Consider the following 15,169-nt stretch of genomic DNA (forward strand, 5'->3'; position numbering starts at 1 on the left):
AAAGAATAGATGTTTGTCTCTCGAGTCTCAATTCTATTATTATGCAAGAGAAACAAGATTCAGGATCCATATGAATTAAGTGAATAAGATCGACTGATTAACGGCTAATAAATAAAGAAAAGCATATAACAAAATCCCAAATATGTAAATGGTTGAATGGATGTGGAAGATGTAATAACAGCATATGTAAGATAAAATACCACACGTGTCTCTTGATGCACGTACGTACATGGGAGGCTTGCTTCTGCATCTTCCATTTACAGGTCTGGAGTTTCACATGAGAAGAAGAGAACCAAATATAGCCAAGGACAACCCGCCGGCCGGGCGTGCCAAATAGAAGCCTTGCCGGGCTCGCTAGGTAGGAGGAAATGCCGGCAAGTCATCCTTGGCTGCATTCTACTCTCTACCTCTTCATGCAAAACTCCTAGACCAAACCTCACAATTCTTTTTCTTCTGAATTTGCCTTGTCTTTTGAAGTTTGTGCTTCATGTTCTTGTTTGCCGAGAGATGCATGATTTATATAGGCAGGAGGAATGGTCGAGGCACTGCAGACATGGAGGCGTCCCATGTTCATGTATTCCATGGCTGACCAACTTTCCTGAAAAACGGCTAGCTAGTGCATGCATCACAGCTAAAGGTTGTGACCACTGAAGGCGCATATAAAAAATAATTAGGAAACCATATTCGCGTATCATTACGCAAATGCAATTCACTTTGTCCTAGATATAGCGGTGGGAAAATAATCTCAAATGAAAAAAAAAAAAAAAGTATTTATTTTCATAGCAGAAAAACACGCCTGAACTTTAAACTTTATGATATATTGTCCGTCACATTTGACGATTTAGCCCAAAATCATTGACACAAACTTTCTTATCTTAGTAGGAAGACACATTGAGCAGCACAAAATACAGCAGCCTACCTGGTAAAGATAAAATGGAACATTAATATGGATATAATATTGCAAGGGAATAGAATCTATATATATCAAGCGGCAGATGATAATTAGTGCATCGTTGATGAGGAATATGCTATGTTAATTAGATTTGGTTTGATTGTTTGAATCAAGAAAAATAAAATAAATGCCATGGAATTTCACTTACGTGGGCAAATTTCAACTGCCGATTTAGGGTTCCTTCAATTTCCTCCCTGAACTACAAATACTATCAACTACATGCATCCTTAGGGTTTCCACTTTGTTTTAATTTTATCCCACCAATAGTCATTTCTCAGTTAATTATAACATATGATTGTATTTTCTTAGAAGAAGAGGGTTGAGTTTAAGTCCTAAATAACCTCATTATCTAAATGATAAACAACAACAACACATTGTACATAAATAATACACTTGATAATGCATGGAGGGGGTGCTATGATGGTTTACTAAGCTTTTATTTAACATTATAATAACAGTTATTTTTTAAAGTATTTTTCACTAGGAAATTTATCAAAATAATATTTATTATTATTATTATTATTATTATTTTGTAAAGTTCATTATTGAGAACAGTATATGAGAATCATATAAAAAAACCCAAATTTAAGTAAAATAAGTTCAAAAAATCTCAAAAATGCTTTTTAAATGCAAAAGCAAAAACACTTAAGAGAAGCAACTTGCACCATTCCTTTTCTTCTGTAATGAGCTTTTCCAGATCAGTCTGGGTGATAAGATCAACTCCTTACCCCACATATTATTAGAAATTAAAACCGAAGCTTACTTTTCAACCACACACATCTCAATCTCACTCATATTTCCACTAGCTAAGCCTAAATCAATGAGCATAATACCAGTTTCCATTGTTAATTAACAGATGGTAATAGAATTTTGAAGAAAAAAAGGGGGGGGGGGAATAAACAAAGTGTAGAAAATTCTTTTTTTCGCAGGCTGTGAGGCACTATTTTATTATTATTATTATTATTATTATTTTAATGAAGCTGTGAGTCACCAAATTAAATCAATGTATAATTGATAAGTTGGGTTCGTACTTTCGAGAAAAGAATAAGATTCACTGAGGGGAATAATTTTAATTAATGTCATAATTATTAATCAATATTAGTGGGTTTTGACCTTTTTTGTTTGCCTCTACACGTATATCTGACCAGAAATGTCTTTAGAATATTATTGTCTTCAAAGGATGGCATTCAAACTACTGAAAGGACACAATTAAAATGCTCTTCAAAAGATTTACACTGTTCAATTTAGCCCTTGCTTCTTCCCCTTTTATTTTAAAATCTAGCCTTTTCACTGGTGCAATATTCTTCAATTTTCTAGAAAATGTTAAAGCTTATTTAATTAATTCCAAGTTGAAAATAAAGAATTAAGAAGAAAAGGAAGCATGCTTGAAAGTTTGAGAACTCACTAGACACCATTCACCTTACGAATTCGTTGACTTTGTTACATTCCAAAAACCATATGTAAACCATGATATTTCACCATAAGACAGTTATATCACTGGTTAAGTGGTGGGTGGAATAATAAAAAAATAATTTAATAAAATAGATTGAGGATAAAGTTGCTAGTAAATGTTAAAAAGAGGTTTCAATGATAATAAAAGAATAAGTCAAGAAGTTGATAGATAAATACAAATTAAGATATAATTAGATCTTATGCCTCAAAAAGCTTTTTAAAATTTTGTATTTATTTATATGGTAATTTTTTTTTGTATAAAAAAAATATGTTCGGTTAGTATAATTTATTTATTTTTAACAAAAAAAACATAACTCTTTTTTCTATGTTCTTCATTTAATGAAAATTATAAATCAACCAAAACAAATAAAAAAAACTATTTGAAATAAGGGTAAGAAAGGAACAATCTTTTTTTTTCTTATTAACATGCACTCTTCTTGACTTGGCTCTTTTTCTTTTTTTTCAAGCGTATGTTTTTAGATAAATTTTTAATAATTTTGATGTGTATATAAGAAAATATATAAGAACAATACATTGTTTGCATGTTATTACGGGCAACTTTTTATCATTGTCACCAAACTTGACCCGACATGACATGTTAAGCTAGAGTCCCCTCAATTGGGGTGCTTACCCTATTTAAGTTTTAAATTGAACCAGGTGAGAGAGTATCCAATATGATTAATCAATTGACTTGAAAAGTCCAAAGGAAAATTAGTTAAATAATTTTCAAGATGGCATTGTTTTGACCCTCTCTTCGACAATGATGCTATAAATCAACTCAGGTAATCTCGCTAAACCCGCCATATGGATCCTAGTGGGTTTAATAAAAAAAATTAATTCTCAAATTAATTTTTAACTAACATATTTTAATTATTTGAAATATAAAATCCCGGAGTAAAAAAAAAAAAAAAATAATAAGGCAAACACAATGGCCTATGTATCTGGCTTAAAAGGAAGGATGCCTAGCCCATGTGGAAAGCCTCCTTGTTTTTCTTTTCTTTTTTTTTCTTTTTTTATGTTAAAGGGAGAACAAACCCTTTAATTTTTTTTTAAAAAAAAAAAAGTTCAGATGACACCCCATCTATAGAAGTAGATGAAGCGTTGTGAGAGTTTGAGGATCGAAGAGGTCACTAAAAAGTCAAGGCAAGAGCTTTTTAATCTAAAAACTTATTTTCAAGTCATTTTTATTTTAAAATATCTAATAAACATATTTTAAAACCAAATAAGTTCATATCTAGCCTCAAAACAACCCTTAATTAGTTAAAAAAAAACTAAAAAAAATCTCAAAAAAAATCTTGAGGCTCGATTTACTTTATTTTCCAGCAAAGTGAAGGGCTAAAAAAGCTAAATGAAATTCCTTTCATCAAATAAAATCTATTGATACAAAGTTTGGTTGTTTTAATTGTTGAAATTTGATCAATCAATAACTCTCTCTCCTCTCTTGTTTTCGCGAGTTTCTCTCATATATCTAAAACTCAATAACTAAACGTGATAAAAATAAAGTTTTGGTCCAAAATATAAAATATCCAAACTAAAAGGACCTATAAGCAAAAAGAAAGAAAGATTTGTAGGCCAAAATCTCCAAAAAGGCATAGAATAAATAGTAAAAAAAGCTACATTGTTACCTACTTTCAGATTTGGTCCCTTTAAATCTTAATTTTTTAATGCAACAAAATCAATTCTATTATACAAAACTGAAAATCAACCCAATTTTAGAGATTTTTTTTCACCAAGATAGTCCTATAAAAAAATCAAAATAAATCATTATGCTCAAATCCCATAATATATAAGGACTAAATTAAGAAAAAAAGTTTGTTTGAAGACCAAATTGCAATATATATATATATATATGAATTGATAGTGTTTTGTGTCTTCATCCACAATAACATCCACATGTTTTAGATTTTTAAAATTTTGTTTGATGGGTCTTACAATGATTGATACTATTTACACTTATTTGATTTGGTCGGAAAGGTAACTACATATTCAAATATTTAAAAATGTTAAAGAAGATTTTTTTAATACAAATAGTCTATTTATACTTCTCGTACAATACTGCAAGTTGGATTAAAAAAATTGAATGTGATATTGTTATAAAACTCGGTGTAGCGAGTCAAACTTGAAAACTCCTGACTTGAGTCCTTGCCAAGTCCAAGTTTTTAATTAAATTATGTAGGAATTGCCTTAATATAATTTAGTTTTTTAATTAAATCATGTAGGAGTTGCCTTAATATAATTTAGTTAACTTGACGGGTTTAAAGATAAAAGAACAAATCAAAAAAACAAATAATATATAAAAAAACAAGATTAAGCGCGCATTTTTAAAGGTAATATTGACAACCATTAAAAGGGGTTTGAATTTTAAAAAAAAAAAAAACAAAGTTGTCTTATTCTTCTTTTTTAACATTGAAATGATGATGTTGAATCAATTCCTATCAACTCAAGTTAACTCGTCAAACTCGTGACCTGAGTTATAGATCTCAAGGGGTTCAATAATATATTTTTTATTTTAATTGTATGATAAAAATATAAAAAAATCAATCCAAAATCAATGCAATATCAAAATGATAAAATGAAAAACAAATAAGAGAATTCATCAAAAACTCAATATTGGATTTTTAAAAAAAAAAATAGTTCAAGCCAGGTGTGTGTACCTTAGTGGCCTAGAGTATCAAAGTTTTAAAAAAAACCAATACATGTGGGTCTAGGTTAGGCAATGACTAGTAAGAAGTTGTTTGATATTTTTTAAAAATAAAGTTGTCATTTAAAAAAAAAATAATTAGACAGTGATATATTGGATTGATTCCAATCAATCTAAGTTAACTCGTTAAACTCATTACTTGGATTATGAGTTTCAATGGATTATAATAATATTTTTTTTATTTTAATTATATGATAAAAAAATAAAAAACCAATTCAATATCAACCCAATATAAAAATGATAAAATTAAAATAAATAAGTAAATCATTAAAAATCCAATCTTTAAAGTTGCTTTTTTAAAAAAAAAAAATGTTAGTACAGGTACGTAGGCATGAGTGGTTTGCATGTCAGGACCTTAAAAAAAAAGCTTAGGCGTGTGGGTCTGGGCCGCATATTTTTCTACAAGGGGTGGATGACATATATATAAACACCATAAAAGTCTTTTTAAACAATTTACTAAGCTCAAAATACCTAAAAATCATTCAGGAAAACCAAAATCAATTAAATTTAAAAAATCAAAACGAAACTCAATCTCTTTTTTCAGATATGTTTTCAAGGAAAACCCACCATCATCGAATTCAATATCCTGACACAAAGTTAGAATATTTTTATTGTCAGTATCGCGACAACCAACTTTTTTTTTTTCGTCATTATTTTTCGGCTTTCTTTTTTTTTAATCAGGGATTGAAAAATAAATAAAATAAATTTTTAGATCAAATTAAAAATTATCATGAATTTAGGGTGATTTATGTTTTTTCTTTAATGTTTTAATTTAAATCTTAATTTTATATAATTAGAATATAAAAAAAGTAATTGAATGGGAAAAAAAAAAGTTTGAAAAAAAGGGATTTGTCAACCTTCTACTTTTCTAGTTTTTATTAATTTAAGATTTGAGTAAAAAAAATATATATATCTTAATATGAAAAAAGTCATCGGGAAGGCACTCTCGACTTTTATATTAGAAGATAATAATGATTGGTACCAAAGGTGAGACTCACCAATGAATGGTGGAGGAAATTGAGTGGTGCTCTTGGATCCCAATTTCGATGGTTCAGAAATCCAATCATTATCTTTAAAAAAAAAAAACAAATATCTCTAAATGGGTCCTACCAATTAGGGATTAAAACAGTGCCCCTGTTGTTGAAAAAAGCAATCCAAGCAATAGTCATGACGGCCAATCATAAATGTTCTTGAACCAATACATGATCCAGTCCCGCAAAGCCCCTAATACGTAAACAGCAGCACATGCAGGTCAAGAATGGAGAACTACCCAATAACAAAATTCACTACTTCAAAATGTTAAACAGAAGATCAAGCTTGCCATAATTCAGATTTACGACTAATTATTATTCATATTGATGTACAAGGGTTTTAATCACTTGCAGAATGATGAAATACAATATTTCTGTAAACATCGAACACACTTCTTCATTTCATTTCATTCATTAATTCTGGTTCTTGGTTACTACACGTATTTCACCAAAATTTCCTAGTTTCTTCGCTAGAGCCAAAACAATATTCATCTAAAGATCTTTATACTTGTTTGATGGTGATTTCTGATAAGCCTCCACCAAAGCCAGTTGCAAAGTGTCCATGCTTGCTACAACATTCCTTCATGTAGCTCTTGCAACATCCACCAATCTCTCTCTTCTCCATGCTCATACAGGCATGCATGGTTGTTGGCTCAATATCAATAACAGTGTGAGGTGGAGCGCAGCCTGTACAACACTTCTTCAACTCTTGGTGTAACTCTTGATGTTGATGCTGGGGACTGCAACTGGATTCAACAATCTCTCCCAGTGACTCTTCATTCTTGGGAATGTCAATAGTGTTTTTACAGCTGCTCTTGGAGCAGCAATTAGTAGTATTGTCTGTCGTTTTTTGGCTGCCTTCTAAATCATGAGAAGAATGACCTGAATGGTGATGAATACCATGATGAGTAGCAGCAGGTTCACCGTGTGAATGGTGGCAGTGTTTTTCCTTATGAAGACCATCTCCATCTGAGCATTTACCTTGAGTTTCTACTGAATTATGGCATGGATGTTTCAATTTGGGAGGGGTTGAACAGTCATGGCTGCGTGGATGATTTGCCTCTGTGTTAGGATTGACCGTGTTGAAGCAACTATGATCGTGGTGCTTGGCTTCATGAACTCCACTAGCATTAGGTGCTGCACATGCATCATGGCTCTTAGCTGAGTCAGCGCACTCTTGGTTTCTGCGTGAGCTGACACTATGTTGGCTAGATTGGCATCCTGAGGCAAGGCTTGAACTTTGAGCCACACAATGCTCCTTCACAACTTTCTGGCTAGAGCAACATCTTGAGGCACAGTTTGAATTTTGATCCTCGGTCTGAACCTTCTCAACTTTTGGTCCAGAGCAACACCCTGAGTCGCAGCTTGGATTCTGGGCCACAAGCTTCACCTCAGCTTTCTGGCTAGAGCAACATCCCGAGGCACAGTTTGAATTTTGAGCCGCAAGCTGCACCTTCTCAACTTTCTGGCTAGAACAACATCCTGAGGCACCACTTGAATTTTGAGCTCCACTGTGAACCTTCTCAACTTTAGGGCTAGAGCAACACCCTGAGGCACAGGTTGAGTTTAGAGCCCCGCTCTGCACCTGCTCAACTTTTGGGCTAGAGCAACACTTTTGAGCCCCACATTCCACCTTCTTGACATTTTGGCTAGAGCAACAATTATGATGATTGTGTGATGAATTCTTAATACCATGTTTGTGCGAATGCGATGCACCTGATGATTTGCTACATTTTCCTGCATGAGTGCCTCGTAAAAGCAGCATGCTGTTCAAAATGACCAACAAGCATGTACCTACATCAGCAAGAACGGCTGCCCAAACAAGTGGGTGACCAGCAAACGCCAAGGCCAGGATAGCAGACTTCGTAGTCATGGACATAATCACATTCTCAATCACTTTTCTATGAGCTTTACGGCCAAGCCGGATGGCTTTTGGTACTTTCCTGAGATCATTGGACATAAGAATCACATGCCCTGTCTCTGTTGCAAGTGCTGAACCTGAAATTCCCATTGAAATGCCAATATCAGCAGTAGCTAATGCAGGGGCATCATTCACACCATCTCCAATCATTGCTGTTGGTCCTTCCTTCTTAAGTTCTTTAATAATAGTCGCCTTGTCTTCAGGTAGGAGTTCTGCATGAACAACTTCAAGAGCATGCTCTAGCTGCACATGGCATTAAATTTACTTCCATGTCAGTTCGAAGTTAAATGCAAATAGAACAAAAAGTAGATATGATTATGGATAAGAGCTTGCCTGTTCATGTGCATACATCGCTGCCGCTTCACTATCTCCAGTAAGCATTGCAGTTTTAATGCCTAATGACTTCAGTTCCTTAATGGCCTCAGCAACCCCAGTCCTACAGGTATCAGAGAGACTAAAAATCCCTGCAAGAGTTGCTCCATAGTAAACATACCCGACAGACTTTCCTGCCTTCTTGTCGCCTTCTATTGTTGGAACTATAAGAACCCATCACCAAAGTAATTAGAACACCTTGAAAGCCCAATGATAGCAGTTTGTTACTAGGATATATACAGGTTTTTACCTGTTCCAGATGCTCTGTGAGCAATCTTTCTGTTCCCAATATATATATCTTTCCCTTCAATTTTTCCTTGAATTCCTTCTCCAGGAAAATTTTGAAATTCCTCCACTTTCTCAGGCTGTGGCTCTATTGAATGCATCTTTCCATAGTCAACAAGTGCAGCCGCCATAGGATGACTTGATTTACTCTCGATGCTTGACACCCTGTGAAACTTTCATGAACATCACTTTCTAGTGGAGAAAAATTTACCATAATTATAGCAAAATGGAGCTGGTCTTTACCAATAGAGCAATGTGTCTATACTGATATCACTGCAGAGAGGTTGGAAATCTGTGACAACAAATTCACCTCTTGTTAAGGTACCGGTTTTGTCGAAAGCCATGGCCTTGATCTTGCCTAGTGTTTCAAGATAGTCGCCCCCTTTGATCAGAAGACCAGCTGATGCCGCCTTTGTTAGAGCACAAAAAGTTGCAACTGGTGTAGACAGGATTAGAGCACATGGACATGCACTAACTAAAACAACCAATGCTAAACGAAACCAGCGGTTATGGTCATGCAATCGTAGTGCAAGCGGTACCACTGCTAAGCTAGCCGATATAATAATCACCGCTGCAAATTGGAAACAAATGAAATAAAATGAGAAGGTAGGAGGATTGTCCAGAAATCGAGCAGCCGATTCACTCTAAAAGACTGAAGTGAAGGGCTGTCCAAATACTACTTCTCAGTACCAAAGAATCATTTTAACCCAAGAAGTTAAGCTATTAGATGAGACTTCAAAATATTATTTATATTATTCTCTAACATACCATCTCAAGTGAAAGCCTTTTGGATTTAAAACTTACACAAACCCACACTACCTTGTGCTATTAATTAGAATGATGGTGGTGAGATTTGAACCCGTGATTGTTTAGTCATTAAAGTTCTAATACCATGTCAAAAAATCATCTCAACCCCAAAGCTTAAGTTATTAGGTTGAGGTTTTAAATTTTGATTTATATTATTCTCTAACACTCAGTACTCTACTTCAGCCAAGGCCTATAAAACCGGATGAATGGTGTTTAATTAGACTGAAGCATGACTAACCTGGAGTATAGTATTGAGCAAATTTGTCTATGAACCTTTGAGTTTTAGACTTGCTGTTTTGAGCTTCTTCCACAAGCTTTGCCATTTTAGCCACCACACAGTCTTCAGCAAGAGCAGTAGTTCTAACACTCATATAACCTGAGAATGGCAAATACCCCATTACCACCAAAACCAAAATCCATTCAGAAACAATTCATACAATGCCAGAAAGAGGTATTGATACCATTTAGGTTAATGGTGCCTGCCCAGACAGTTGAATCCACCTGTTTGGGGACCGGAAAGGACTCTCCAGTTAACGTTTTCTCGTCCACTTCACAGTTACCATCGACAACAACTCCATCAATGGGAATAACTTCACCAGCCTTAACTGCAAGAACAGTGTTTAACTTGACCTCATCAGCATCCACTTCTTCCCCAGTTTCAGCAATGACTGCTTTCTGAGGAGCTATGCTCATCAACAATGACATGACAGCATTGGCCTGCAGAAACGTTTGTATTTTCAGCATTAAGTATCGAACTCTGTATGTACAATGAAATTCATTTCCATTCTGTAATAGCATCCAGAATCAGCATGGTAGTTCTTAGGCTTCTACTTCCAATATGTTTGAGGACAAAGGAAAATATGTCCATGTCTTTGATCCATTTACAAAGTTTCATTACTGATTTTGATCTTGCAACTAAGTCAAAGCAAGGGTAATATTCAGGGCTAACCATTTCAAAATTCGAACCTGTGACAGCAAGGTTCTGAAGTCACAAATTCAATTACTACCCATTAATGGAGACAAATTTTCTGCTTATTGTACCATTCTACTATATCATTGGACATGGCAGATTATTAGCTAGCACAAATACATAATTTTAACACAGTTACTATCTTGAGATTACCTTGTGGCTTGCCCTTGACTCTAGCCATTCTGCAATAGTGAACAGGAAGACAATAGTCCCTGCTTCAATATAATCATCCATCGCAATCGTTCCTATGACTGTCACAAATTAATACTATGTGAGTCATACAAGTAAATTAAGCATAATACTATAGCAAGCACCTGCTTCATCCAAATATATACTATTAACATTAATATAATCCATCAGCAATTCAATATAGATATTTCACATTAATTCTCACTTCTTTTTCTTTAGTCCAATATAGTTTATTGCTAAAATAAACTAACTACAAATCCAATTCAAAAGTTAGATTGTATCAGCTTCGCATTAATTCTCACCTTATACAGCAACTACTAAAAGTCAAGACAAGGTTAGGTATTGATCCTTCCTTTGCTAACAGGTTAAAAAATATAGACAAAACAAATTAAGATTTGGACAAGAAGATGCATGCCTGTGAGTCCTGATAACATGTTTAAATTCAAAAGTTCAAATGTCTGTACTTTATGGATTTACTTATTTAATCAAAAACTTTCTCTGGAGTGCTTGTTTAAATAAACTATACTATATTTCAGTATGTTATGCCCACCATTTTCCAAGAAGGAAGAGGGGTCTTGACTGCTTTTCTGATGTGTAAAACATACTTGTAAAGCCGTGCCATTTTGAGTATTCAATGTATTTGTGGAACACCAGGTTAACAGATTCAACAAAAAGGAACATACTGACTTCAACATGCCCTTTGGTCAAGTTACTTCAAATGTGGCCCTAATGCCATGTGTCTTATAGCTTTTAGGATAAAAATCAAATCCTTGAAAAAGAATTAAAATTATATAGCACATTATGAGTAATAAATAACTTAAAAGTCATCAAATCATTGTTCACCTTTTACAGCAATACTATTTAGGTTAGATTTGAAGGAAGAAGGAAACCAGTGTGTAAAAAAAAATCATCAAGAGTCATAGAAGGATGAGACAAGATAACATTTGGATTTATGTAGCCAGTGCCCATAAGTGGAGGTCAAATTAGGTTAGCTTGAATTTTCCAAACTATATTTATATGGTCAAAATTTCAACCTTGAAGAAAATGGGTGGACTGCATTTAATAACTAGCTATCAAAAATCAACACGTGGGCTGCCAAGAAACCACTATGCTTACAACTGGTAGAGAAATTTCTAAGAAATCAAAAGGGTTTGTTAGCATCCTGAATTAGTTGTGCAATCATTCTTCTAACTTGAAAGAAGATATGATAAATGCCTAGCCTAGCCTAGCCCTAGGTTTATCAAGTTTCCTAGCAGAAGAAAGATCCTATAAAATTTTTCAGCTACTATATGGACCTTTACATAGAAGGGAAGGTGGAGCTGGTGTAAGTATATAATGGTGGCCTATACGTGGAAAGTGATTTTTGTGAAACTACCAAGACATACTTATCCACAAAAGACAAGATATAGTGATGATAGAAAACAATATGAATAATAACAGAAAACTTTCGGTGCAGAATAATAGTAAAAATTTGACTTTGCTACCACTGTAAAATTCATGTGTGATCCATGCTATTCATGTAAGTGAAAAAAAAAGAGGAAAAATTAGGTTACCTGCAATAAGCATAAGAACGTTGGTATCAAGCCTGAAATTCCTCAAGGAAGCAACAGATTTCAAGCAGATGGGAAGGATGCCAACAGCCACTGCTCCAATAGCAAACCAACGCAAAGGATGATAGACATACTTCAAAAGTGATAACAAAAGTAACACACCACAAGCCGCTGCATATGGGCTAGGCCATTTCTTTTGGTGCTTGGTCTCTCCATATGCTCTAATATTTGCTTCCAGTCTTGCTTGATTTAGAGCCTTAACTGTCAAGAATTAATCAACGTCCCAGTAATTAGAATACAAATTTTGGCATTAAGTGGTTCCTGCAGCAAGAAGTTAATTCTTTTTCAAACCTAACAATGAAAAACCCAGGATTATGAAAAACATAACGTATAGAGACCATGCTCTTGGACCATAATGCTCCTTTCAGCATCCATTCATAGAAGAGAGAAAGGAGCGTCCCATAAATTGCATATACAAACTGGCAGATCATAATATCATCTTTGCTAACGGAGTGGTAGCTTATTTGTTTGCACCATCATTATCCTTTGAAAAGGGGATTGTTATGTGGCCCAGAAATTAATTTAAAAATGATTAAAATTTCTTCTCTTTTATTATTATTAATAAATAATAATAAAAGAGGAGAAATTTCTACAACTATAACTCATAAACTGAGTTGTAGCTCAACTAATATTATTATTTTTTTATTCTTTAAAAGGATTTGTGATCGAGCATCTTGTTACTTGTACACATATGGCGAATTTTCGGCATCCAGTTCATTTCTAGCAGCCACCAAAGCAAAAGCCCACCAGCTAATGACTCGGACATCTCATCTTGATCGACCTTTCTGGCCGAATTTGTGGATTTATCGCTGTCCAAGTCCAAGCAAGAGACAGTAACTGACCAACTACGAAGTTCATGTATTTGTGCAAGAAACATCATCATCAAGATTCTTCAAAATCTCAACATCTAACTGTTCAGGAAATTCAGAGAAAGAGGATTTGAGGTTCTGCAACTCTTGTTTGACACGTAATTTATTACAAAACAATTTTTAAGCCAGGTGTTAGGATGATGATTAAGAACAAGCCATGTCAATTGGTGATTTATGCAATCAACCTCAATGGCCCATGAGAAAAGAGGAACAGGCCAAGGCATGGACGGCGTTCTTAAAAAGCATAAATAAATAAAAAACAAAAATCATGTGGCTGGGAAAGAAAAGAATGAAATTAAGCTACAGTACACCGATCAAGATCAAAAAAATAAAAGGAGGAGAAGATTCAAAGTTTCAGAAATGATTACCAATTTGGAGCTGAGAAATGAGGAGATCGTCATGGAAAACAATCACTGTTCTTGTTGGGACAATCACTGAAAACTCCTTAACACCATCAAGTGACTTGAGGATGTTCTCGATCAAAGGAACCTCTGAAGAACAGCAAAGGCCTAGCACATCAAAGTAGCTTTTCTGCAACTTTTTGGTAGCCGCCTTGTTGCTTTTTTCCAGCTCGGCAGCCATTGTTTTTATCTCTAAATCTCTCTGCAGGAAAAAAAAAAAAAAGTAGAAGCAAGAACCTCGTGAGAATTAGATCATCACAACCGTAACTGCATCAAAGGCTAGCTTGGCTTCAGATGAGAGGCAGAGAAGAAGTAGGCATGGGCCCAAGAGAAGAGGAGAAGCACACCTTGCAAGGAATGAAGGATTTGAAGAAGATGAAGCTTTCTTTTGAGGAGGAGAGAGGGGAGCAGGCAAGAATACTTATAAGCAGAGAAGCTTGGAGTTGAGGAGGGGAGACTCTTAAGAGTTAAGACCATGGAATGATGAGGTGGTGTCGTTTTTAAATTAATGAGATGTGGAAATTATTTAAAAAGAAAAAGAAAAAGCAAAAGCAAAAGCCATGAAAATCGAGAAAAGAATATGGTGGGAAAAAGTTGTTTTTTTTTTTTTTTTTTTCAGCGAGGGAATAATGGATTGGTTTCACGCCTTTCTCTGGTCGTGGAGGAGAGATAAAAGATATGATGCTGTATTTTTTTTTTATGTTTTAAAAATATTTTTAAAATAAATTAAATATTTTTATTCTTTCTTATTTTAAATTAATATTTTTCAATAATTTTAGATTACTTTGATATATTAATATCAAAAATAATTTTTAAAAAATTAAAAAATATATTATTTTATATATTTTTAAATAAAAAACATTTAAAAAAAAACTCTCAACAATCATAATATAATATAATAGTGGAGCTTAAAGCGCTGCAGAATTGGAAACCACATGTGAATGCACAAAAATGTTGTTCTTATAATTTATATTATAAGCATACGTACCGAACAGATTGATAGGGGTTTTATTATTATTAATTACTAGTGTTTTTCTATTTCACCTTTCATTACCACTGCCCCCCTTTTTTTCTAATTTTTCAACTTTAAATTTTGGGAACTCCATACGTTTTCTATGATTTTTTTTTTAATATTATAGATTTATTTCCCTTTTTGTTGGGAGGTTGATTGGAATTTGGTCTTCACAGTCTTTTCTACCAAGTACGTACTGTGTACAAATAAGATTTGTTGTGATGTACAAGGACAGCTACGACTGTTGCAAATATTTAAGAATATTTGTATTGTGTTGATTTTATTTTATTTTAGATTTTAAATTATATTTTTTTATATTTTTTTTTTTGATATATTGATATCAAAAATAAATTTTAAAAAATATTATTTTTATATTTTTTAAAATAAAAAATACTTTAAAAATAATATATACCACACGTTTATAGTCTCATTATTATGAATACTTTAAATACTCACTCTTCATAAATGACATGTATCTCATAATAATTGTGAGATACATGGGAGATATTTTATAGTAAGAGAAATTAGGTGAGCCCCAGTTATCATTATGTGACTTTATCAAGGATAAAGTTAAAAGAAGCAGGGATGACACTATTT

At 33.6% G+C, this 15,169-nt stretch overlaps 1 protein-coding gene across 1 annotated transcript; it reads right to left on the reverse strand.

Annotated features, from left to right (window-relative positions):
* Nucleotides 1–6,402: 6,402 nt before the first annotated feature.
* On the reverse strand, nt 6,403–14,065 carry LOC118033619 (cadmium/zinc-transporting ATPase HMA3). Its single transcript, XM_035038664.2, has 10 exons — nt 13,908–14,065; nt 13,528–13,762; nt 12,234–12,491; nt 10,645–10,742; nt 9,983–10,238; nt 9,760–9,897; nt 8,958–9,285; nt 8,680–8,879; nt 8,391–8,593; nt 6,403–8,300 (listed from the first exon to the last, which is right to left on the reverse strand). The coding sequence occupies exons 2-10, from the start codon at nt 13,739–13,741 to the stop codon at nt 6,639–6,641; spliced, it is 3,357 nt and encodes a 1,118-aa protein (XP_034894555.1). The 5' UTR covers nt 13,742–13,762; nt 13,908–14,065; the 3' UTR covers nt 6,403–6,638.
* Nucleotides 14,066–15,169: the final 1,104 nt, after the last annotated feature.

The sequence above is a fragment of the Populus alba genome, chromosome 6 (genome assembly GCF_005239225.2).
Source record: "Populus alba chromosome 6, ASM523922v2, whole genome shotgun sequence".
Lineage (NCBI taxonomy): Eukaryota > Viridiplantae > Streptophyta > Magnoliopsida > Malpighiales > Salicaceae > Populus > Populus alba.

What these genes read in the sequence shown, in the direction of transcription:
- LOC118033619 (XM_035038664.2), bottom strand. Translation starts at nt 13,741, where the DNA reads ATGGCTGCCGAGCTGGAAAAAAGCAACAAGGCGGCTACCAAAAAGTTG. An exon ending in TGCTCAATACTATACTCCAG is followed by an intron (nt 9,286 to 9,759) that starts GTTAGTCATGCT and finishes TCCAATTTGCAG; the next exon opens with CGGTGATTATTATATCGGCT. An exon ending in TCACAGAGCATCTGGAACAG is followed by an intron (nt 8,594 to 8,679) that starts GTAAAAACCTGT and finishes GGGTTCTTATAG; the next exon opens with TTCCAACAATAGAAGGCGAC.